Source organism: Sprattus sprattus (assembly GCF_963457725.1).
Source record: "Sprattus sprattus genome assembly, chromosome: 7".
In the NCBI taxonomy this organism is placed as follows: Eukaryota; Metazoa; Chordata; class Actinopteri; order Clupeiformes; family Clupeidae; genus Sprattus; species Sprattus sprattus.
The window spans coordinates 13,876,938-13,901,679 of record NC_137926.1 but is presented as its reverse complement, the minus strand read 5'-3'; the positions used below and the strand labels follow the sequence as shown (position 1 = coordinate 13,901,679).

The window sequence follows — 24,742 nt, the reverse complement described above, 5'->3', positions numbered from 1 at the left end:
ACGGTGAGGACGGGGGGGGGGGGGATTGCTCAGAAGAAGAGCGTTAGAGACGGGGAGGAGGGGATCCTGGGAAAATTGACACATAGCATGTGAATGTCTACCCTGACTGTCAACATGTTTTATGACCACTGGAATGAGATTAATTATTGTATTAGTTAATGAATTAGCTATGGCATTTATGTCATGGTTTTCACTGGTACTCGTTGGTATATAAATGTATAATGTCTGCCTTTTTAGGGCCCAGGGGATCTCAATAACAAGCTGTTCTTCAGGCAGAAGATAAACCTGCTCTCTCAGAATGCTGCTACACCCATAGATTACCTGTTTGAGGTGAGCCTCTACACTCCACTCCTCTCCTGTGACCCATATGCAGTGGTCAGCACAATTACAGATTTTAAGATAAACTGTGTGTCTCTGGACCGGTTTGTTGGATTTACAGCTTCAAAACCACCATTCACAGTCAGGTGTTTGAAAAGCATCCAGTACGAGAGGACTGTGCCTAGTAGAAATGTCCGAATCAGCGGGCCAGTAGCACTCTCATGTCCACTGGGCTTCTAAAGGATTTGTTTGTGTGTGTGTGTGTGTGTGTGTGTGTCTGTGTGTGTGTGTCTGTGTCTGTGTGTGTGTGTGTGTGTCTGTGTGTCTGTGTGTCTGTGTGTGTGTGTGTGTGTGTGTTCGCAGCACATCGCCAGTGGGAAGGAGGCGGAGGTGCGGCGCCTCCTGAGTGAGAGCGAGAAGGAGGAGGACGGGGTGAAGATGTGTCATCCTCTCTGCTCCTGTGATAGCTGTGAGCTCCGCGTGTCAGGGTGAGCTCGCCTCTCCGGGCCAAACCACCGTCTCACAGACCTTATCGAGCATAATAACATGATGTTGTCCCTTTTTGCAGCCGTTAGTTCCCACCCTGCAGTTTTTGTTGTTGCTATAAATACTGTTGCGTTGATAACATTGATAAAGTTATATCTGGTACTTTTTTTTTCTTCTGTAGAAGACTTAACGACCCCTCCATCATCACTCCATTCTCTCGTGATGACCGGGGCTACACTCCTCTTCATGTTGCTGCTGTCTGTGGTAAGAGCCTGTCTATCCCAGAATGCTATTCTCTCTCTCTCTCTCTCTCTCTCTCTCTCTCTGTGCGTGTGAATGTGCGTGTGTGTGTGTGTGTGTGTGTGTGTGTGTGGATGTGATCAATCGATATTACGGTTCTGCCCTGCCTGTTAACTGGGGCCCTCTTGGGAATGCTTTGGTGGATGATTCTTCATGCTTTATCCAACCTCACTGTGCGTCTGTAGGTCAGTCCCTGCTGATTGACCTGTTGGTGTCCAAGGGGGCGGTGGTGAATGCCACGGACTACCACGCCCTCACTCCCCTGCACCTCTCCTGCCAAAAGGGCTATCAGGGGGTAACGGTGAGCACCATCCCTTACACTACCTAACACCTCCATTAGACACACACACTGACCCAATCCCTTACACACTTCTTCAGAGACACACACTGACCCCATCTCTAATACACTCCTTCAGACACACACACACACACTGACCTACGGCTGTTCTGCAGCAGCACAATATGAAAAGACCATTTTTACCGATTTTATATTTGATTGGTCAATGTATGATGTAGATTCATTAAAACAGTTTTTTTTCTCTCTTTTTTTCATTCATGTTCTATTTTTTCTGATCTCTGTTCTTACCTCTCTTCTTCCATCTTTCCCAATGTTTCTCTTTGTCTCTCCTCTCTTATCTCCTCTTTCCTCCTCTCCTCTCCTTGTCCTCTCTCTTTCTCCTGTTGCCTCTCCACTCTCTCTCCAGTTGCTGCTTTTGCACTATAAGGCCAACACTGATGCTCAGGACAACAGCGGGAACACCCCGCTACATCTGGCCTGCATGCATGGCCATGAAGACGTGAGTCTCTGTTTAAAGATTTATTTATTTTTGGGCTTTTATGCCTTTAATCAGATAGCGTAGCTAATTCTAAATCAGACCGTGTCAAACATTGGCCATTCTTTTAAAGAATCAAAATGCTAAGTTTAATAATGGATTAATAAACTATATGCTCAGTTTAATAATGGATTAACATGGATGCTGCCCCCCATGAGTCTCTGTTTCAGTCCTGCATACATGTTTACTGCTTATGGAAAAAGTCCACATATGTGCACTGAACTGAGACAGGAGACCTCCATGAGAACTTCCATTGCTTAAAAAAAGCATCAATGAATTCTATTGTCTGCAAAAGCAGTTGGTATGTATGAACGTGGTCCTCTTGTGTATTTATGTGACAGTGTGTCAAGGCGCTGGTGTATTACGACTTGCACACCTGTCGCCTCAACATCCAGAACGACAAATGGGACACCCCGCTGCACATTGCGGCGCGCTGGGGCTATGAGGGCATCATCGAGGTGCTGCTGGAGAATGGTGCCTCCACAACCCTCCACAACAAGGCCAAGGACACGCCCCTCCAGTGCGCCCTCAACTCCAAGGTCAGGCCCCTGGCCCAAGCCCCCTGCTGCCAGCACAGGGAAACCCCTTTTTTCGCTTAGTTCTAGGGAGTTAGATAATGCATTAGATAACGTCTCTAACGCAGTTCACCTACAAGTTACACTGTAATCGCCAAGTATTTTTTCAAAGTGTAGAGTGTAGTGTTTGCGTTCAGATCCCACAACTGTAACTGTTAATCATATAATGAAGAAGAAATGTAGGCTATATTGGAAAGCCAACCTTAATGTTTCCTCTTGAGCAATACAGAATGTAATCTTTGAAGTGAGGTATGTTTTGTACTGATATATTGATCCAGGAGTGAGGTATGTTTTATACTGATATATTGATCCTTTTAACCCTAGATTCTGGCCCTGTTGGAACGCACACACAATAATGGCATCCAGAGGAAGGACGGCAGCACAGAGGTAGGAGAGAGATGCGTTCCGAGGTAGCGGCTTGCCTCTTGTCGTTTACACTGCTAACACAGGTTTCCATTGCGGCATCAGATCGAATATATTAACACTGCTCTATGTCTTTGGAAGGGTGTCAATCAAACTGTCTCAGCTTACCTGCAAATTAAGTTTCAATGTGGTCAGGCTGCATCGACCAATCAGGATGCCTCCAGAATCATGGGAATAACCCACAGCTAATTCACCTATCACTAAGTCCCGCCCTTCGAACACAGACAGGCAATGCCAGTTCAGAACCTCCTGCACTTGGACGACTTGAGCTTACAACACCATTGAGTGGCATCAGAAATTTAGATTTTTCTCTGGTTTAATCTAGTTCCCCAAACCGAAACTCCTGTGGATTTAGCTGTGTGGCAGGCCAGTGATGGGGGCACAGTAACCCAGTTCAAGGATCAATCACAATGTGGGAGAAAATGTCATTAGGTTGGAATTTTCTGATTAAGTAGAGCTTTGGTTTAGTGTGCTAGCTTTAGTTTTTGGCTTGCATATGCTACAAGGACACCGTCATGTCAGAGACAGGCTAATGCTAATATAATAAACCAATAAACTTAGGTCTGTATCGCAGTGCCTCTCCAACTTAATTAATTGAAGGTAAATTAATTTAATCTTACCCTGCTGTGCACAAACAATGCTGGTCTTGGATGTTGTTATCTGCTATCGTGGTTATCCTGAGATAAGGCTTCTCCCTCTTGGATTGCCATGTGTAAACTCTCGCTACTAATTTAAGATCGTCCCCCACCATATCTATCTTACATTTTGTACATATCCCTCCATGGCATAATAAAGTCATTTTTTGAGACCTTCTAGACGTAATCAGGTAATTCTGTCACTAAAGGTTGTGTAGAGCCTGTGGCTATGGCTAGTTTTGATACTGACAGCTGCCATTGTTACTCTAGTCAGCTCCACTGGTTTTGTCCAAGTTAGCAACTGTAACAAAAGGGGGCAGAGCGTAGTGATGGGTGAATTATTGAGCTTGTGCAAAGGGTCGATTCTTATAATGAGCTACATTTGTTGACCTTATAATGACCTTATAATGCCCTTGTTCTACTTATAATTACCTTATAATGACCTTGTTATCCTTATACTGACCTTGTTCTTCTTATAATGACCTTGTAATCCTTATTATGACCTCGCCTTGTTGAAGAACAAATGTCTGTCATTTATAGCACCTTTACTTACATTAAAGTGTTTACAGCATGCAGTACTAATACTTGGTGGTGTTCTCTCTCTCCTCCTTCTCTTACGCGCTCTCTCTTTTCTTTCTTTTTTCTCTCTCTCTTTCTATCCCTCTCTCTTTTAGTCACCCAGTCGCTCTCCTCAACCGTCTGACTGCAGCAGTCGACACTCGTCCATTTCCAGTTCCTCGTCTCTGAGTGCAGAGCCCCGATCGGAGCCTGGCCGGACACAACACCGAGAGGTGAGACCTCTTAACGCCTCCCTGACAACTAGAGTCTCATTTAGGTTTAGATCAGTTTGGTCTTGTATTCCTTAAAAGACTTGAATGAGTTTATTTATGTATGTAGTGCACATTGTCGTCCTCTGGCTTTGATTATAGGATGTTAGAAGTGGCTTTTTTGCCCATTGTCATGTAGCTCATGGTTTGGGTCTTTCAATACCTCGTTTGTCCTCTTATCAGTTTTCGTTTGTCCTCTTATCATTCAACACTTATATTTGATCCTAATCAACATCCTGTGTTGTGGTGAATGTGTTCAAACTCCAACTTACTTAAGCTGCAATCTTTCCTTATGGATTTGCTCTTTTTGATTGACAGGTAGAGAAACTGCTGAGAGCTGTAGCAGATGGGGACGTGGAGATGGTGAGAATATTAACCCAGAATCCTCTTTTCATCTGCTTCATCCTGTTTTGTGCTACCGATATGATGAAAGGCAAACCAACAGTATTACAAAACATCGTGTGTGTGTGTGTGTGTGTGTGTGTGTGTGTGTGTGTGTGTCAGGTACGTTACCTGCTGGCGTGGATGGATGAGGAGCCAGAGGAGGATGAGCCGGCCATGCCTATCCAGACTGAGCTGTGCCACCCTCTGTGCCAGTGCCCCCAGTGCGAACCCACACAGAAGGTATTACTCACATCACCACCCTAGGGCATTACTAACACACACACACATACTCACACACTTCAAACACTTACTTAAGCACGTCCTGTACATAGCAATGTAATACACACACACAGAGACAGAGAAACATTCTGCACTTTTAGATCAGATGCTAAACCCTCTCAAACCCACTCTGTCGGTCGCTTTGTTTTAAAAAGATGTAGTTTCAGTTTTCATTTTAAAGTGTAAGTGTATTCTAAAATGTGTTTTTTGAGCTGTATTCTAAAATGTGTCTTTTCAGCTGTAAACTAAAAGATATGACTGAGCTGTGATAAAACACATCAGCGATGTTGTTGATATTGAAAAGAAAGTCAATTGTTATCTGCCTTTTATGAGCTGGAAATGGCTCAGCATATCATACATCATTTGTGTGCATGTGTGTATACCTTTGAGTTTGGCAATGACTCAGCAGAAGTGTTTATGGGCATGAGTGACCCAGTAGTTTTATGGGTTTATGTAAGCTAGCAGAGCAGTGGCATGGGTATGTCTCTCTTGGTCTAAGAGCATTTGTTTATGAATATTGTGTGTGTGTGTGTGTGTGTGTGTGTGTGTGTGTGTGTGTGTGTGTGTGTGTGTGTGTGTGTGTGTGTGTGTGTGTGTGTGTGTGTGTGTGTGTGTGTGTGTGTGTGTGTGTGTGTGTGTGTGTGTGTGTGTGTGTGTGTGTATGCAGAAGCTGGTGAACCTGCAGAGTAGTGGCGTGGGGATGAACAGCAGCAGTGCTGACGGCTTCACACCGCTCCACGTGGCCGCGCTGCACGGGCGCGGTGCCCTGGTGTCCTTGCTCATCCGCCACGGTGCCAACCTCAATGCCAGAAACAGCCAGGGAGTCACGCCACTTCACCTGGCCTGCCAGAACAGCCACATGCAGGTGAGGAGTGGCACAACCACAGCTCACACACACAGTTCAACAGGGATGAGCACTAGTCTATTCTCACAGCAGAACGCCTTAGGTTCTGCGCTTAGAACTCTAGTATGAAAGGTTGTTAAACGGAAGTTTATTTCCGAAGAAGAAAACCTTATTTTATTTTCTTGGAACTTATTTTATGAATTGCTGAAAAGGTGCAAGGTTCTCCTCTTAGAAGTCTGTTACAAAGGGTTCTTTGGTCAACACCTATGTGGCTAGTTGCTGCTCTTATTGAAGACTTATACATAAAGCCTTTTTTATATAATAGCTTCAGTGCACTAGAATGTGTAGGTTGCTGTTGTGTTGTAAATGGTACCCTGGAGTGACTGTGGGCCCTCTGGCACGATGGGCTTTGCAGGCAATGCTATTTTACCTTCTTATACGGCTATTCAGAATGTTGCTAAAAGTTCAATTGATTTGAATGGGCCATCCCAATGTTCCCAGGTCGAATATCGAATATTTATTTGTATTATTATATACTGTATATATATATAAATATGCACGTCAGGGTCCTGTTCGTCCCGTCTGTATTAATTTTTTCGATAACGCCGGACTTTACATTATCCCTCACTTAATCCTGCATCCTATTCCTAGCAGTGAGTTCAGTGTGACTGGTCCAAAATGTTTTCTATCCCAAGCAGGAGCAGCTTGGATAGCTGTGTCTTATAACGACAGTAAAAAAAAAAACATTTAGTTAGGTCAGCTCAGCACTCTCTTGTATTTTGTGTAATGACCTAAAATCAACTCTTTGCCAAAAAGAGATTACATCTTTTTTAGGACTTTTAAGCAAGAGGATTTACAGTAGAGATTAACACTCTTCCTCTCTCAGACTTACTCAGACTAACACACTCAGCGTTCAGCTTCAAATCACTAGGGCATGGCCCTGTGCCAGGGGACTACCATGGATCAGAGAATAGTTTATTTAACTTTTGTATGTTTGCATGTACCTAAATGTTGCACTTTCCCATCATGTGTCACTTCAGTTAATCCCCTCCTGTACCCATGATGTAGCATAGGTTATAACCTCCTGTACCTGTGATATGGTTTAGGTTATAACCTCCTGTACCTGTGATGTGGTTTAGGTTATAACCTCCTGTACCTGTGATGTGGTTTAGGTTATAACCTCACTCTTCCTGTACCTGTGATGTGGTTTAGGTTATAACCTCCTGTACCTGTGATGGGGTTTAGGTTATAACCTCACTCTTCCTGTACCTGTGATGTGGTTTAGGTTATAACCTCACTCTTCCTGTACCTGTGATGTGGTTTAGGTTATAACCTCACTCCTGGAGTGTAACGCCAAGGTGAATAAGAAGGACCAGTATGGGAACACCCCCCTGATTCATGCCTGCCTTAAGGGAGATTTGGACACAGCCACAGCCCTGCTTAAGGTAAGGGTCTGCTAGAGTCACACTGCTGTATCAGTGATATAATACAGATACAGCTCAAACACCGATTATAAAGGTATGTTACCCATTCACTCCAATAGTAGCAGACCATGGGAGCTTGTAAAACAGAACATTGGAAAACTATTTCTCCAGTTGTGTCATGTAAAAAGACTGCAAGAATCTTCACACATCCAACATGCATTGACATCAACACAAACATAATCAAGACACAACCTTAAAACAGTTTTCCAAATAAGCTTTCCCTCTTTTGTCAATGTGTGCTACTATCAACGTCATTTGGAATTCCAATTGATTTTGATTTTTGTAAAATTGTGTCATTTTGGAATCATTTCATCATAGTCTGAGAGATGAGTCACAAGCATTTCTATGCCAGAGCGAGTCTGAGGATCATTTTTGTTGATCAAGGCAAATGTATAGCCAACATCCTCAATCATGAGGTCAGGGTACCGACTGTAAGTCTTAAAAGCTTCCAGTAACCTATATGCCAAGGCTGCTGGAGTTTCCCCTTTCCTCATTGTCACTTCTGCTAACATTTTTGGATTGACAGATACAAAGCCTCTAGTAGTGCTTTTTTTCTGTCCTAATTGTATTCCATCCTATTCTTTACTCTATCTACCAAGGCTCTAGATAATGTAGACAGAGAAAAAAAAAAGCGTCCGGTTACGGATCTGCCAAGGCTGCTGGATGTTCCCCTTTCCTCGTTGTCACTTCTGCTAACTTTTCTGGATTGACAGATACAATCCCCAAGACCTCTAGTAGTGCTTTTTTCTGTCCTGATAATATTCCATCCTATTCTTTACTTTATCTACCAAGGCTCTAATTAAGGCTGATTATGGACTGATTATGAATGATGTGTTACATGACAATAAAGGATTGTTCACATTTTAATTGAAGTCCAATCTGATGTTATAAATAGTATCTGATCATAAGGATGGAGAATTTCACAGAACAGAATGTACCGGATGTCATAGAAGGTTTACGTGTGTGTTTGCATGCATGAATATATTTCATTATTGCCCTCCCTTGTTCATGTTGTGTTTGCATCCTCCAGAGCTGTGCGTCCGTCAACCTGGCGAATAACCATGGCAACACAGCCCTGCATGAGGCGGTGCGGGGGGGCCACCAGGCTCTGGTGGAACTGCTCCTGCAGGAGGGGGGGCTGGTGCACTTGAGGAACAAGAGGCAGAGGACACCGCTGGACTGCGCTCAGGAGACTGGGAGCAAGGTAAGGACCTCACAGCCAGGGCATCACAGTGCATACAGCCAGGGCATCACAGTGCATACAGCCAGGGCATCACAGTGCATACAGCCAGAACACTGATAAACATGGCCGGGCAGATGCAGATGCCTGGCCATTAGCCATATTGATAGTTTATGTCCAGTTATTTATATCCATGTTAACTCAGTTGGGAATGGTCATGCCAGTTCTAATAGCGTCATGAAAATGTATATCACATCCCTATAAGCAGCCAGCGGCATAATCATAGCAGTGAATGTTATGTGAAAGAAGCTAACATGCTACAGGTGTATAGTTTGTGACATGGTTACCTTATTGTCACTTTCTTGTGACTCACTTGCTGTATATCACTCGTACTGTACGTTTCCATCAGATGTGTTGATGAAATCAACTTCCATGACTTTCTGATATTAATCTGAGCCTACAGTTGGTGATGGTTACAATATTGCGACTTTTCTGTTAATCACAGAGCACAGAGATACAGAAGATGTTGCAGAGAGCCCCAGGCCACGCCCCTGAAGCGGCAGACCCAGGAAAACAGCCCAAAGGAGCACTGGGTAAGGATAGCATCACACTGTTGAAGGCTATTATCTCACAAGTGTCAGTTGAAGAGGAAAGTTAGAGGTCATGGAGAAACCAATGTCAAACTGTTTCAGTTATTTGTTGTATTTAAGACATACATGGAATATATTTATGGACCCATTATTTAGTTGAAAAACCCTATGTGTTTTCCTCTCTCATATGATCCAGCTCAGTCATTGGTACAAAGACTGAAGCAGCAAGAGGATACAAACAGCAGGAGGCAAGACCTGCTCCAGTCTATACACAGGTATGCTTACTAAACTTACAGAAGAATGAAGAAAAAAGTGACTCAATAGCACCCTCTGGTGTTGAGCTCACAAGCATAATTAAGTCACTGTATCTGAGCATGTCTCTCAGAAATGTAGTATTACATAAATCCTAGTTAGGATTGCCGTAAAGTTAATACATGATGCTGCTGTGTGTGTATTGTGCTCTGGTGTGCATGTATATTGTGAATGTGGTGTGCGTCATTGTGATCTGTGTTCTGTGGTTGTGCTGCAGGTCTCCGAAGGTTGTATTACAAGACAGGACCAGATCCTCAATCAACTCTCCTCTTTTAACTCGGGTACTCTCTCCTCTCCCCTCACACATGCTGTCATATGCAAAGCCTAATTTCAGTGGATGTGTGGTATTTTTCAGCACTCATCTGATTTTGTGTATATCTTATTTTGGGGGGAAAATATATTTATATATTTTTACCAGTAGTGGCCACAATGTGGTTTATATTATCAGAATTAAAGAATGTAGTTAAAGTCTGCGATTCTAATCCAGTTCACTCTTTGCAAATCTGGCAAATTGGTCTTCCCTGTCCCTGAGCTGTCTGTGCAGTGTGTGCGCTCAAAAAAAAAAACTCCTGCTTGTACACAGTCTTGGCTCTGTAGATGGGAAACTAACATGGTAGCTCGGACCAAGCATAAAGAAATTCCAGTGAAACAACACATTGCATCAGGAGCACAGAAGTGAGGGGTATAATGTGATTGGTTGTTGAGCCCAAATATCAACAAACTTGGTCTTTAACCAATATATAGAATAAGCTACAGCAGTATTCAAACCACTGTCTTGTACTTTGAAAAACACATGTCCACTTGATATACTAACCACAAGCTAACATTTTCACAGGGGTCGGACAAGAGGAAACTGCGCAGGGGAGAGACGGTAGAGACCAGCACCCCAGCATTTACTAGTCCCCGGGGCCTCAGTGACCGCAGCCAGTCCTCCATCCCCCCACCGGGCAGCAGGAACAGCCTGGCCCGCAGCCACACCATCCACCAGGACCTCTCTCAGGACCCCTCATCCCCTGACTGCCCCAGCCTTACACCTACCACCCCCTCTGAACCATCACCTGATCAGTCACATGACTCCCCGTCTGACCAACTCCATGTCAACGGGGACACAGGGGAGGCCCTGGACGACGAGGACACGCAGCCCAGGACCAATGGGTCCCCAGAGACGGAGACGACTTTAAAGGAGATGGATGACCTTTGACCGCTCCCCAAATTCCTTCCCAAACTCTGGCCGAGACTGATCTCAGAGGACCGACCCTCCTGGTTAAGGCTTTGTGTGGAGTGGTGCGTGAAAGCCACCTGATTCAGTAAACGCTGTTCAGGCCCACTTGTCTTAAGGGCACTGAGCACCAGAGGGATTCACATACTTAGTCATTGGCAAGATGATGATGACACATTCAAATGAAAGCAAGAGTGGGTAGAGGAGGAAATAAGAGAGAAAGAGAGAGAGGCAAGGACGTTATAGAGGACTTATCCATACACTCCCAGCACTTTTGTGTTCCTTCTGCTCTATCATATCACCACAAGTTGAAAAGGGAAATTTCTTGGAAGTAGCAGTATTTATGTCTTTCATTATTTTTGGTAACACATTAGCAAAGCAAAAGATGTAAACTCTAAAGACAGACCTGGATATAGCATCAGTCCAGGAGCTGACATACTTGATTGAAGTTCTTAACGTGTATTTACACATGCTTCGAAGTAATTTTTCTTATTAGATGGTTTTTAATTTAAAAACATGTTCTTGCCATTACTTTTGTCTTCCTTTTCTTTTTAATGCTTAGGTTGAATTGAGAATCCATCCTCAGGAGTTTCCTGGTGAGAACATTTCTAGAAGTAAACTGCTATGCATTTTCTTTCAAGGCAGATGATTCGAATGTTATCTTTGTCTGCACATTGATTTTTTTAAATGTATTTATTTATTTTTCTCTTAGCGCTTCATCTGCTGCTAAAACTTCAACTGTTTTGTTTACCATGGTGAATGTCCCAGTGCACATCTATGAATATTACTTTTGACAGGTTAAATCATTTCAACCACAATGTTACTGCAGCACATTGCTGCCATTGCCATCACCAAGACTGTAAATTGAGCATTTTGACTTGTTCCTCAAGAAAAGCCACTATAAAACTAAATTAGATGCAGTAGTCTTAACCGAGTAGAAAACGTAAAACCAGTGATCCCAATATTGCAAGCTTGCATTGCATGCAAGTAAATTGTCATTAATTAAACTTCACTGGATTTTGACGATTTTCGTAGAAGTCTTAGTATTTAAGCACATAATGTGTTGTGACGCGCACTCACTTAACAGCGGCTACACATGGCCTGCTACTGAGTAGTATACTGTAATTCAGATTTGAAGAGGGGAGATCTAGGACCTGAACACCACACCCTTTTATCACTGTACTCGTAAAAAATTAAATCGTGAAGTGTGCTTGCTGTACCGTAGTTGCACTCTTGGAGCAAGATTTACTATATTCTGAAACAAGATCTCTCAGTTAGACGCATCTCTACTTAGTTCCTGTGGCCTTGGATGCCGCTTTTCATCTTCTGGTTCAGAAAGCCCTGCTGGAATGTCCTCCATTAATGCTCACTGTCATGTTGTCATACAGCTTCACAGAAAAGCAGAAGAAACTATCTGTGTAGCAATAAAGATGTGTATTTGCCATGGTTTGTGTGTCAAGTTTGATCTTAATTCTCTATTGAATATTTCACCTCAAGGCTAATCAGAGTTGAGCTAAATTATTTGAAAATATTTTTGTATAGTTCGGTTCTGCGCTGAAATGCATGTGCCTTATATAAGTTGACAAAATTACCATTAATAAACCAAAAGGATGGTGTTTGGGTGTTTTTACTTGGTGTATTTGTTGTCTTGATATGTAGGCGTAGTTCTTGTTCTTTTCCATATTAAAGTTTTTTTTTAAAATGGGAGTAAATGACAATAAAAAGAAACGATTTTCTGATGACTTGTGTCCAATATGCAACACTAAATATTCACAGCGGAAATATGAAAGTTCGCTTGAAACGTGCCGGAAACGACGTTTCCGTGAATTTGATGTTCGGTAATGCAAGCACTGCACTGGCATAGCTCAGCAGGTAGTTCTAAAACCATGTCATGCCATTGAAGGAGAAAATAAGACTAGCGAAATATTTTGATTTGGTAAGAATTCATTTGCTTTTTGCCCTGACAACGCACTGAAGTAAAGGTTTGTAATGATTTCCAGGCGTGTCCGGCTAGCTTGCTACCATAATGTTATTTACGTAGCTCTGGCTAGCCTTACGTGTTATCCTAGCAGTCATAGCTTGTGACTGTCGTAAATGTGCTAATGTTTGTAAGATCATAGTTTTTTTTTTTTTTTATCTCAGCAGCCAAATCTGGCCTAAATAGTATGTTACATATCGTTCTTTGTAACGTGATTAACTAACAATAAATAGATACGGAGCTTACTGTTGTGAATCGTTTTCTGAACGTGAATTTACCTAGCTAAGCTTTACCTTTTGATTATGCTTTCTATCAAGCTAGCTAGCCAGCTGTTTTGAATGCATAAAATCTACTTGACCAGCTGACGTGCTGTTGTACCTTTGCTAACTTTAATTTGCAATGTAAGGGCTTGGAGCCAACTTTGAATAAATGTATGGCAAACAATTAAACACTACAGAAGCCACGCCATTAGCTACTGCAACAGCGATTGTCCAAAATCTCAGACGCCAGAGCTAGCCCTGTTAGTATAAACAAGAGTTATCTAAACCCGTTAATCGGAGACTGGGAAATCTTCTTGTGTGTATGACTTAAAGCGCCCCAGACGTCAAACCAGCCGGTTAACTAGTGCAGCTTACTCTCTCATCTCCATTATCCTTGGCTATATCCTTCTTATAATCACAGGCAGGAGATATTGCTGCTTAGATAGATGCCGCTTAACAAATTAGAGCAAGTGACAGCCATACCATATGTCTTTGCAGAATGTTCGCTGTGGGGTCTCAAGTATCTGTCGCTGTCCAAATAACCTCCTGGGTTTGAGGATGCATCAGCTGCTGCTTAGCCCAATGAGGGCTTGCAGAAAGGACAGTATGACGCTTTAACAGAAGATTGTGGGAAGCAAGGTGTGTAAGTGTGTTTATTGTTTATAGTCTCTTGCCCTTTCTTTCTCCCTGTTTAAACATTTGTTTTATGTATTTTTGTTTTTTGTGTATCTTTATGTATATATTGTGTACTCTATCCTCATATCGGCTCTCTTGCTCTTTGGTGGGAATTGAGGTCTCTGGTCTGTTGCCTTCCCTGATCGCATCAGATCACGATGCAGTCCCACAGGCTGCGTGAGATGGACCAGCAGCAGCAGCGGCCCCTGCTGCAGGGGGACTCCACCGTGGGTGTTGGCCCAGCAGGCATCCCTTCAGACTCCACGCAGCTCTGGTTCATCCAGGACGGCTGCGGCCTGATCTGTGCCTTCATCACGTGGTTCCTGGTGCTCTATGCAGACTTCGTGGTCACCTTCGTAATGCTGCTGCCGGCCAAGAGCGTGTGGTATGCCGTGGTCAACGGGGTGCTGTTCAACGGCCTGGCAGTGCTGGCGCTTACGTCGCACCTGCGCACGATGCTCACCGACCCGGTCAGTCAGTGCGTGATTGGGACCTTACACAATGTGTGTGTGGGGGGCGGGGGGCTTTTTTAATGTATGGCATATTACAGCCAACTATGTGCATTTCACATATTCGAAAGATATTTTCTACTTATGTGTGTTGGCATGTGTTGTTTATTCAGGGAGGTGTTTTCCTTATGGAGTAGAAATTGGGCCTTTTTATGTTGCAATAGTATTTTCCTTTTTTCATTTGTTTAATGGCCTATGGGTAATGAGTGAATTTCTCTGGTTGGGAAATAATTAAGGATAACTACCAAATGAGCGGAGGCGTGCCCAAATGAGCGGAGGCGTGTAGTTGATAGACACTGTGTAGCAGTAATAGGTTCACTGTTGGGACAACATTAGCCGTTCTGTCCATTTTCTTTTCCATCACTTCCAAATCATATGATCACTTCACAAGTGACGAAGTTATGGAATTGATGGGTATGGTCCTCAGAGTTGGGAATCATCTTGCTCGTTCGCTCTTTGACCTTTCTCTAACCTTTCATGCAGGGAGCCGTCCCCAAGGGCAACGCCACAAAGGAGTACATGGACAGCCTGCAGCTGAAGCCCGGGGAGGTCATCTACAAGTGCCCCAAGTGCTGTAGCATCAAGCCAGAGAGGGCCCATCACTGCAGGTCAGACGGTCACGTGGGAGGGGGTCTCGCATTTCATTAGTTAAGATGGCTCATTTTCCTATTGAAGTTAGTGGCAGTGCGGTTTGAATTAGGCTTACGTTAAGCCTATGCTTGTGATTCTGATTCTATTCAAGCTGTTTTTGCATAGGTGATATGAGCTACTGCATGGTTAAAAGCATGGTGCAACATATTCACAGCTTATGTTATTGAGGAATCTTTTGAACAGCTGTTACATTTTTAAAACATTATTCTGGTTGCAGTTTTAATACTTGTGGAATAAAGTTCAGTGCGTTATGGCATGTGGGGGTTTAAAGTGGATGTTTTTCTCTGCCACCTCTTAGCATATGTAAGCGCTGCATCCGTAAGATGGACCACCACTGCCCCTGGGTGAACAACTGCGTGGGGGAAAAAAATCAGCGCTTCTTTGTGCTCTTCACTGTAAGTCTGTCTGCGTTGTATATTCAACCAGGGATAGAAATTTTTTTTTTTCTTCCTCTATCTCTGACGAGGGTAGGCTAGCCTCACCCTTTCCCTTGATGGGCTGTTTGACCGTGACCGTACCAAGAAGTTTATTCTTTTGTAAGCATGCACCAAATGTCGTCAAATAGTCTTATCAGTTTGTGAAAAACGTTTTTTAATACCTCCATTAACAATGTCTCTTTGTTTGTGTGTGTGTGTGTTTGTGTGTGTGTGTGTTTGTGCGTGTCTGCAGATGTATATAGCCATGATCTCTGCCCATGCGCTAGCCCTCTCTGGGTTCCAGTTCATTACCTGTGTCCGAGTTCAGTGGAACGGTGAGGGCAACCTCACACTAGGCCTTTATCCTGACACGTTGCACTCTGACACTTAAAACATACATTTTGTGCATATTGCTGATGTGTATATATGGCATGGATATGCATATGACATGACACAATACTTTTATACCACATTACAGACAGACATATATGTACACCAGCCTTACAGATATGACTTAAAATTGATATTTGTACAAAATTTCCCATCAGCAAGTGCACATTGATACAAATGTACACATTGATACAAATCATTAATACACCTGCATCGTGTACATGAGTGGCAGAAAAGAGCATTTAGTGAAGTGAATGAATATTATTTTTTAGTTTTGAAAACATTCTATGTGATTTTCACCAACACTGACACTGGCTGACCATAGATTTGTTCTGACCCTCAACACTGACCCTTAGCAAAGCATGTCTATGAAATGCAGACAGCTGACTGTGGGTTATTGTCTGACAGTATGAAAATCTGTACCTTAGCTGTTTGTACCCATACCCATAGCTTCAGCTGTGATGTGTGAATTCTTTCTCTCTGCGCCTTCTAGAGTGCAGTGACTTCTCCCCTCCTGTGACGGTCATGCTTATGATCTTCCTCTGCCTGGAGGCCCTCCTCTTCCTCACCTTCACTGCCGTCATGTTCGGCACCCAGCTCCACTCCATCTGTAACGATGAGACCGTAAGTCACCACTCATCTTACCCCTACTGATGGGGAACTCGGTTGTTTTCCACAATTAAACTTTGAACTGTTGGGCTCTCTCTAATACAAATATTATTACATGAAAATACTATTACAATTTATAAATACATATTTAGGAGTAGTTAGCAATTTTCTTTGTAGCCTTTGATACCGTGTGAAAAATGTGTGGCTTGACTAAATTGCTTTAAAATATTACTTGGTAGCGGCTTGTTTTCCACAATTAACTTTGCACTGTTAATATCTCTATTGGGTACAAAAGTTATGAGGATAAACCTTATTAGCATTAGTTTTAAAAATGCCTGTTGAGGAGCACGTGGCACATTTGCGTGGAGCCTGAGGCAGTGTGTAAAATGTGTTGAATAACTAAGCCTCATTAGATCATTCTTGTTACATTGGTATTACGGGTGTTATTTATTCCATTCATGTTTGTACATTGCAAATTTAGAGCATTTTTAGCACTCAGTCAGAACCTGCTTCCTGCCCTCTGCCTGTGCAGGAGATCGAGCGCCTGAAGAGTGAAAGGCCCACCTGGGAGCGGCGGACACGCTGGGAGGGCATGCGGGCCGTGTTCGGGGGCAAGCCCTCGCTCGTCTGGATCAACCCCTTCGCTGGCTTGCGGCTGCGCCACCTGCTCTCTACACGCACGAGAAAGAGCGGACCCGAGTTCTCCGTCTGAACCACACACACACACACACACACACACACACACACACACACACACACACCCCCATACATACTCTCTAAACACACACATACACATACAGAGACTCTACTCACACTTACCCAGACTACATACACGCATACACACATACACACACTACACCCAGGCTCAGGTGTGAGTTCCAGTGAGTTGTTCGTTCCAGGTGTTGTAGAGTTATGATCATCAGGACACAAAAATAATCCCCAAAGTAGTTTACGTATCAGCACATATGTGTATGCAGATACACACAGGGTTGTGATCACCCACACGATGTGTATTTGGTCACACACAACACCACTTCACCGCCTCACTGGTCCACTCACATGTTATGAAGCTGAGCTTGTGAAAAGAAACAAACAAACAAAAGACGTTATGATGTTATGACAAACACTACATGCCTGCACCAAGAACTACAAACACAAACACACACACACACTCACTTGGTGCTGTGTGGGACTCTATAAGACTGACTGGCTCCTTAGTGGGCTCAGTCCCCCCTCCTGTGGAACTGCTTTGCAACCAATAGGGTCTAAGAAGGGAACATGAAGCTGCAATCAAACAGAAGAAGACCTTCGTTGTGGACATTGTTTTTAATTTTTATTCATTTGTGTATGTATGTGTGTGTTTTTTAATCACTGTGAAGTCGTCCTTGTGTTTTAAGTGCATCTCTCAATCATTCAGGTGGTTTAAGGCAGAGTCAAAGTCAGACATCTGTCTTCTCATTGCTGCTGGGTGGATTAATGCACTGAATGACATAGCCGAGCCAGATCAGGCTGTGTGGATGCACTCTGTGGACTTTGAACTGGGTGATTTGTGTGAGCTATAGAGGAAGTAAGCGAGAATTGGGTTCGGTGGAAGAGGATCTAGTCAAATGCATCAGGGAGGAGAAAAGGAAGGAGGGAGGGAGGCACATGGTGGGGGGAGGGGTGGAAAGATGGCCGGAGGCCAGAATGTCAGGATTCAGCAGTAGGACCCAGCTTCACCCTTATGGAACAGCCACCGCCCCTCTGTTATTGTCACAGTGGTCAATGCCTCATTTCCATGTGAAGTGACAGGCGGAAATTGCTGGATATTGCTGTCTGATGACTCCCTGTACGGTTGTAATTACACAGAGGCAAAAACAGAACCATTGTTTGAATCAGCCTTGGTGATGGCAATTACCAGCAGGCAACCACAGTTTTTTGATTTGTTTTGTATTTTGCCCAGCTTGTACATCTGCATATTTCACCGGCTTTAAAACATCTCACCTTCTACAGTGTGCATTCGTATGTATTTGAGGGACAGGGATTGGTCTGTGCCTATTTAATTATTACCTCCTGTGGATGCTGGGCCAGTCGAGGCTTACTGCAGGGATACTAGTGGCAATGAGATATCTTTAAAAGCTCAGTGTAATCGCTTTGCACTTGGTCTTCTGAGGTGAATTATTAATGCTGATGGCTCATAGCAAAGACCTGCATGGTACAATGTAGTATTGATCTAAGACCGAGTAGTCTGGCTTTAAAAATAGTGACCTCAAGATCCTGTTATTTGAGTGCATGTGCGTCATATACGTATTAAACTCAAAAAAATCAAATTATTATATTATGACAGACAAATGTTGTAAGGATATTATAACTCAAATAATATTATAAGGATGTGATTCTCTCATAACTCTGAATCATGCATTCATTCATGCATCAGACACTCCTCTTTTTGTGCAATGGACATTGTCAGGATAAACACAGATATCAGGTAGAAATGTGCAGTATCTGAAGAAAACTTGTCTGTCTGTTGGAATTAAAGGATATTTCTTACAAATCTGTCCTTTGGCATGTTGATGTATTCCTGGACTTTAACCCTTGTGTATAGTTAAGTAAACATGGATGTGCAAAACTGTCTGATTTAACAAAACTGCTCAGTAACTTTAGTGTCTTTTAGATGCTCAAAATATCCCATTTGCTGAGAATTAAGGGTTTTGTGGACTTTTCAAGATAAATGAAAATGGTTACATTAAAACTGCACACAGCACAATGTTCCATATTCACATCTACCAGTTGGTGTGATGTGGTTGGTGTGTGTGTGTGTGTGTGTGTGTGCGTGAGACTACCACCTGTGTAGTGTATTGGTTCTTCCCACACTCTAAAGACCAGTGTTGATTAACCCTCACTAAAGAGAGTTAGCCATACGTCAGCCAGTGGGGCACACGCTAACGACTAACTCATTGGAGTCAGACCTAGCTTCCACTGTATTACACTGAGGAGTACTTTTGTAACCATTAACCATACTGCAACTATACCTTGTGATCACAAGGGTTTTGTAACTATTAAGGGTACTTTTTAAAAGCCTACTTAGCGATGCCAGGGGCAGCATTCCTGCTGGTTCTGTTGCTGGTGCTGGGACCTGGGTCTGGGGGACCAGTGGACCCCATGCCGGGCCTTTCGGACCAAGACCTCTTCTGGGGAACTGACCAGTACGACTTTGCCATCGTGCTGGGCGCCTCTGGTCTGGAGTGCTTCTGGCACATGGCGCACCAGGGAGAGCAGTTCTACTTCAACTACATGGTGAGGAGCACAGGCATGGCTTTGATTATGGAGATTGTGGTTCTTTTGTGATTTCTTTCTGTTTTCAGAGCAATACACTGGCACTGCCAAATATTCCGTGTGCTCCAATTGCATTCCAAAGTGATGGTACAAAAAGAATACCTAAAGGGAAGAGTTCATTTTGGGAAATGTTTTGAAAAAAATCAGTATAAACTATAAAATGGTGCAATGTTTAAATGGTAGTGGAAACATTTCTTGCACTTTGATTTCTGTAAAAGGAACATGACTTTCAATCTGTTCTGTGTTTCCACCATATGTTCCATCATCACGCATGGTTTGTCACACACATATTACACTGGGGTCTGATAATGACTTACATCTGAGAAACATTGAAGTTCATCCAACATGAAAGCTGATGATCAAGCCTAGTCCTGGGTTCACCAGCACCATCCGGTTTTTGTGTTTAGGTCCAGTGGGTGACGGGGGTGGCCAACGACAGACACCTGGCAGTGACAGTCAACTCCCCAAAGGGCTACCTGGTCAGCGAGGCTGATGACGCCACAGGCGAGATAAAATTTGAGGCCAAAGAGACCGGTAAATTACTATTAGATTGATCCTTTCTGCAGAGCGCAGGTGTACATTATGATTCAGCAGTACATGTCAAATGCTTATTAGCTCTGAGTATCGAACCCATGACGTGTAAATAGCACCTTGCTCTATTTTTTCTCCACGGAAATGTCTTTTCCTATTCAAAATATGTTTGAAATTGTATATTGTTTTATTTGTGTTTGTGATGCATCATCTCTACAGAATGTCTTAATCTGATATTATAAATAATAATAATAATAATACAAATTACTTTCTTTTTTAATGACTCCTTTTAGGATTTTATCAGATGTGCCTTAGCAACTTCCACAACCGCTTTGGCCACATGCAGGTGTTCTTGAACTTCGGCGTGTACTATGAGGGTTCGGAAGACATGAAGAAACAGAAGGAGGAAGATGACAAGAAGAAAGAGGAGGACAGGAAAGACTTAAACAACACCATTTCCACCATTGAGGTTAGGCTGATGACCAGGAATCAACCCTAATTTCAAAGATTGTATACAAACATGTTTATGAAATGTGTATCATTCATTGATATTTACATATATTATCTTTATATCTTTGCAATATTCCCCCTTTCCCTATAGCTCATGGTAATGTAACTATCCGATTAACAGCCTGATGCTGATGGGATAGCCTCATCCCACCCCCAAAACATCATATATTTCTAAACCTAAATTTCCAGACACAAGGTTTACAGACAGAAAAAATCCACAAAGCAACATGTCAATATACAAAATTATGCTGAGCTTCAAGTCTTTTGAACAACTTCTTCGAGAACACTCTCTAGAACAATAGAACACCAAAATGTTTCTACTGTAAGATTCTTAGAACCCTCATTCATGTCTCCCCTCAGGACAGTTCAGTCAGGCTGCAGAGTTACGTGTTCCACATGTGGCGTCACTACAACTTCAACCGCATGCGTCGGACTACAGACTACTACCTACTCTTGTCCAACTCCACCTACGTGGGTTACTGGTCCGCAGCACAGAGTGTGATCATCCTCCTGTCTGGATACTTGCAGCTGTTTTTCCTAAAGAGGCTCTTCAGAACCAAAACCACAACAGAGACAGAAAAACCTCGCTGCTGAGGCAGAGAGAATATGAGAGAATGTTTGTGTTTGGTCAAGCAGTAGGCCACTGAAGAGGAGAAGGCAAACCTGCCAAACCTGCCTTTCATGTTTTGTAATGCAGATTTTAAAACATTACTCAAATAGTTGTTCAAAAAAGGTTTGTACTGATTATAGCTGTCTTAGTGCTTGCTCTAGGGGGTTCAGGCTCTGTAATGGCTCTGTCAAATTGTTTTTGGCGCTTTATAAATAAAATTGAATTCATTATTGTAATTGTGTCTGAGAGGTCAGTAAATTCAGCTGTTTAAGTGTAAGTGTAAGTAAAATATTTAAATATAAATATTTTTTTCAGAATCCAAAGAGTCCAAAAGATTTCCACAGGTTTTTTTTTTCTTCTAATATATACCTATCAAGATGGAGAGAGAACATTTCTTTATTTAGTTATTTTTCTGGTTTTAAATGTGCTGTGGCAGAATGTCTGTGGTAGGAACTTCAGAGAGGAAGGTCATCCCCTAGCGAGGCTGGTTAATTATTTCCAGTGCTCAGGTCCAGAGGACTACACTCACAGCAAGGTACAAAGAAACTAGGACCACCCTGTGTGAGAGTGACATGCAGTACCCTATCAGTTTATTATTGTGAGTGTGTGAGTGTATATATTAGTAAAAACCATGCCAGAGCACCTGTGGTGCTGGATTCTGCTCCTGCTACTGGTAAGGCCAGGAACCAGGGCCCAGAAGACCGAACCTCCCGCAGGTCTATTCCGTGGGTCGGACCAGTACGACTTTGCCATCCTCTTGCCCGGCTCTGGGTACCAGTGCTTCTGGCATTTTTCCCACCAGAGCGGGCGCTTCTACCTAACATACATGGTGAGTCCAGTGGAGAGTAGCTCTTTTCTCAGACTTTTTTCAACAGTTCAAGTGAAATTCAAAAGGTAGAAAAATGCATTTTTAATAACCTCTAGTCCTATACTTGCATTACTAAGACACTGGTTAATCTATGTTTTGAGACATGGTGTTGTCCATAATGTCTGTAAGACACTGAATATATTATGTTGGTGGCGTATGGCAGACTTGTATCGTATGGTGCCAAACAAATCTGACATGCTGTGAGTGTGACCTACAGAGAGGTTGTTCTCCTTGGCTTTATCAGCTTATCTTTTCATTCCACTTAATACAGCTAAGTTTTGATAACAATAAAAATGTTGAACCAACAAAAATGTAGTTTTAGTCTAGATAGAGACTACAAGGAGGATATATACAGTAGTACATGTACACTCACAGCAAGGTACAAGGAGACTAGGTCCACCCTGTGCTTGAGTGACATGCAGTACTCTATCAGTTTATTGTTGAGTGTGTGAGTGTATAAATATGTAAAAACCATGCCAGAGCACCTGTGGTATAATATATATATATATACTAGTTTGCCACCAGTAATTATCTACACAGAATGAAGAATAAAACTGATTCAGATATTAAAATGACACAGATACTGTATAAGGGCAGAGTGGGAAGCAAATAATAACAGTGTGACATAAAACAAAATGGATTCATATTTGCATGACGACCCAATAAATGTTTCACCAGTTCCACGTTTCTCCCGGTTCTCTGCTTCTCATACCTTGATGTCCATTGTAACACCAGCTCCAGGCCATTTCTCTGGCTTTCAGATGACTTACTGCATTGTTTTGCTAATCCTGCTGTGACTCTGATGTGGTGTGGTGTGGTCTGGTTGTAGGTGCAGTGGGTGAGTGGCATGTCTGCAGACAGACGCTTACATGTGACCGTCCTCTCCCCAGACGGCCTGCTGGTGGCCACCTTAGATGAATCCTCTGGCCAGATCAACTTCCAGACTCAGGAGACAGGTATTCAAGTCATACTGCTGCAAGGTCGTACTTATGTGTCTATTAACATTATTGTGCAGGATTAATTTTTAGAAATAATTCAGGGTTTTTCTCTCTCTCTTATGCCAGTGTCACAATATGATCTATTTTTAGCATTTCTATAGAAAACTACATATACTGAGGTCATTGTATTAAAATTTTCACCATTATGTACAGGTTTCTACCAAATTTGTCTTGGGAACTTCGTTAACAAATATGGAAATATGCAAGTGTACCTGGACTTTGGAGTGTACTATGAAGGCATGGGGAATCTTGAGAGAGAGGATGAGCGGGAGAAATATGAAGAACAGTTGAATAGCACCATCTCCAGCATTCAGGTAACTGGCTATGAGAGAAATAGTTGGAAAAAGAAAATGTATTTAAAATTTGATCAACTGTATGCGAAAATCAATTAAATGAATGCCAATGAATAAGCAATACTAAAGTATTCCATTAATTAAAAAAAGAATACAGTAGCGTACTTTGACACGTCACGTATTGTTTACAACTGCAGGGGCGTCAACATCTTGATGATTACCTTGCCGAAGTAAATGATATACTAATTATGTCTACTTAACCTCCAGACGAGTGCAAGCAAGCTGAATACATATGTAGTCAACATGTGGCGCTTCTACAACTACGGTCGCATGAAGAGAACCACAGATCACTACCTGCTCGTGTCCAACTCCAACTACATCAGCTGGTGGTCAGCAGCACAGAGCGTAGTCATCCTCACGGCCGGATACCTGCAGCTCTTCATCATCAAACAGTTCTTCCGCACACAGACCAATAAGCCACGCTGCTGAGGAGTCCATTTAAACTATCATTACTGATTTGGGGATTTCAGAAATAACTACTTTCATTCAAATATGAATTGTACATGTTAAAAAAGTAAAGTGTGTGATGTATATTCTATCTGTCAGTTTATCAGTTGTAATGAGCTACTTGGATATGGCCTGTTGCAGTAAAACACTCTTCATACATCTCAAATAATGTATGATGTCATTGTTTATTTTGAAGTATTAATCAAAGGTGAGGATGATGGGGAACATGTTCAAATAAAAAAACAAAACGACCTTCAACTGACAACTGGACAATCTGTGAGAGATTTAATAAGAATTAAAGCTGCAAGCAGCGTTGAGCGGGCCCGAGCACACGCGCGCACGTCGGGGAAGGCGCTGGTCGAAGGCCGATGCGCACCGCACAGCCTTCCTAGTTATACAGTTGAATGGAGAGGGAGAGAAGAGGAGCCTTGGAACCTTGGCGCAGGTGTCAGTGAAGCACAGATGCAAGCCAGTTTAATGACCCTATTATGATGTCATAATGCCACAAAATAATAAACTGAGCAATCCCAACAGGGCCTCTCTGCTTTCAGCAGTTCGGGCCCTAAATATTAAAACCGTGTGTCTGCGGCTAACAACAGTTACTATGGTGATGCTATATACAAATACAAAAACACTCCAATCGAAAACCAAAACAAAATATTAAAACGAATACAGTGGCTACAGTTACACAATTCAACGCTGTTGTCTTTCAATCTATAGCTCATAAAAATGATGTCATAATGCCAAAGAGTTCTGCCATGCAAGTCTATGGAGAAAAAAGGGGAACAATAGTTGAACAATAGAACAATAGTTGTGCTGAGTAGTAAAAGTTTGAGGGTCTGCCACGCCCACACCTTTGAGATTTTCAAAAATCCGTACATACATTTTGATCCCCCATGGCTGAAGAGTATCCTGACCAAGTTTGAAGGCGTT

At 42.7% G+C, this 24,742-nt stretch overlaps 4 protein-coding genes across 10 annotated transcripts in view; all 4 read left to right on the top strand.

Annotated features, from left to right (window-relative positions):
* ankrd27 (ankyrin repeat domain 27 (VPS9 domain)) overlaps nt 1-12,257 on the top strand; it is a 23,372-nt gene extending 11,115 nt beyond the window's left edge. For 3 of the 4 annotated variants that reach the window (XM_080841490.1, XM_080841492.1, XM_080841489.1), the window contains 18 exons: nt 1-3; nt 238-330; nt 682-806; nt 986-1,068; nt 1,290-1,405; nt 1,809-1,901; nt 2,279-2,476; nt 2,837-2,899; nt 4,245-4,361; nt 4,716-4,760; nt 4,902-5,021; nt 5,728-5,925; nt 7,230-7,349; nt 8,419-8,592; nt 9,074-9,161; nt 9,355-9,433; nt 9,688-9,751; nt 10,306-12,257. The exon at nt 1-3 is cut by the window's left edge and continues 130 nt beyond it. In XM_080841490.1, the coding sequence (XP_080697616.1) occupies nt 1-3; nt 238-330; nt 682-806; nt 986-1,068; nt 1,290-1,405; nt 1,809-1,901; nt 2,279-2,476; nt 2,837-2,899; nt 4,245-4,361; nt 4,716-4,760; nt 4,902-5,021; nt 5,728-5,925; nt 7,230-7,349; nt 8,419-8,592; nt 9,074-9,161; nt 9,355-9,433; nt 9,688-9,751; nt 10,306-10,671 (2,145 nt within the window). In that variant the 3' untranslated portion in view covers nt 10,672-12,257. The remainder of the gene's footprint in view (nt 4-237; nt 331-681; nt 807-985; nt 1,069-1,289; nt 1,406-1,808; nt 1,902-2,278; nt 2,477-2,836; nt 2,900-4,244; nt 4,362-4,715; nt 4,761-4,901; nt 5,022-5,727; nt 5,926-7,229; nt 7,350-8,418; nt 8,593-9,073; nt 9,162-9,354; nt 9,434-9,687; nt 9,752-10,305) is intronic. The other variant, XM_080841491.1, reaches the window with a different exon arrangement.
* A 268-nt stretch (nt 12,258-12,525) lies between these two features.
* LOC308368685 (palmitoyltransferase ZDHHC7-like) lies at nt 12,526-18,621 on the top strand. Of its 4 annotated transcripts, none has more exons than XM_080842924.1 (8): nt 12,526-12,561; nt 13,426-13,566; nt 13,721-14,072; nt 14,595-14,719; nt 15,061-15,157; nt 15,432-15,513; nt 16,062-16,192; nt 16,710-18,621. In XM_080842924.1, exons 3-8 carry the CDS (start codon nt 13,761-13,763, stop codon nt 16,887-16,889), a joined length of 927 nt encoding a protein of 308 aa, XP_080699050.1. In that variant the 5' UTR covers nt 12,526-12,561; nt 13,426-13,566; nt 13,721-13,760; the 3' UTR covers nt 16,890-18,621. The 4 variants fall into 4 exon arrangements, with proteins under 4 accessions (XP_080699050.1, XP_080699051.1, XP_080699048.1 ...); XM_080842925.1 differs by lacking the exon at nt 12,526-12,561 and adding an exon at nt 12,570-12,625 and having other exon boundaries at nt 13,755-14,072; XM_080842922.1 differs by lacking the exon at nt 12,526-12,561 and adding an exon at nt 12,570-12,625.
* Nucleotides 18,622-19,246: 625 nt separating this feature from the next.
* On the top strand, nt 19,247-21,127 carry LOC308368473 (transmembrane emp24 domain-containing protein 6-like; the record flags this gene model as incomplete). The annotated part of the gene is made up of 4 exons (XM_080842642.1): nt 19,247-19,453; nt 19,900-20,026; nt 20,317-20,492; nt 20,894-21,127. 4 exons carry the CDS (start codon nt 19,247-19,249, stop codon nt 21,125-21,127), a joined length of 744 nt encoding a protein of 247 aa, XP_080698768.1.
* A 647-nt stretch (nt 21,128-21,774) lies between these two features.
* On the top strand, nt 21,775-23,791 carry LOC308368472 (transmembrane emp24 domain-containing protein 6-like; the record flags this gene model as incomplete). The annotated part of the gene is made up of 4 exons (XM_080842641.1): nt 21,775-21,972; nt 22,841-22,967; nt 23,163-23,323; nt 23,570-23,791. 4 exons carry the CDS (start codon nt 21,775-21,777, stop codon nt 23,789-23,791), a joined length of 708 nt encoding a protein of 235 aa, XP_080698767.1.
* Nucleotides 23,792-24,742: the final 951 nt, after the last annotated feature.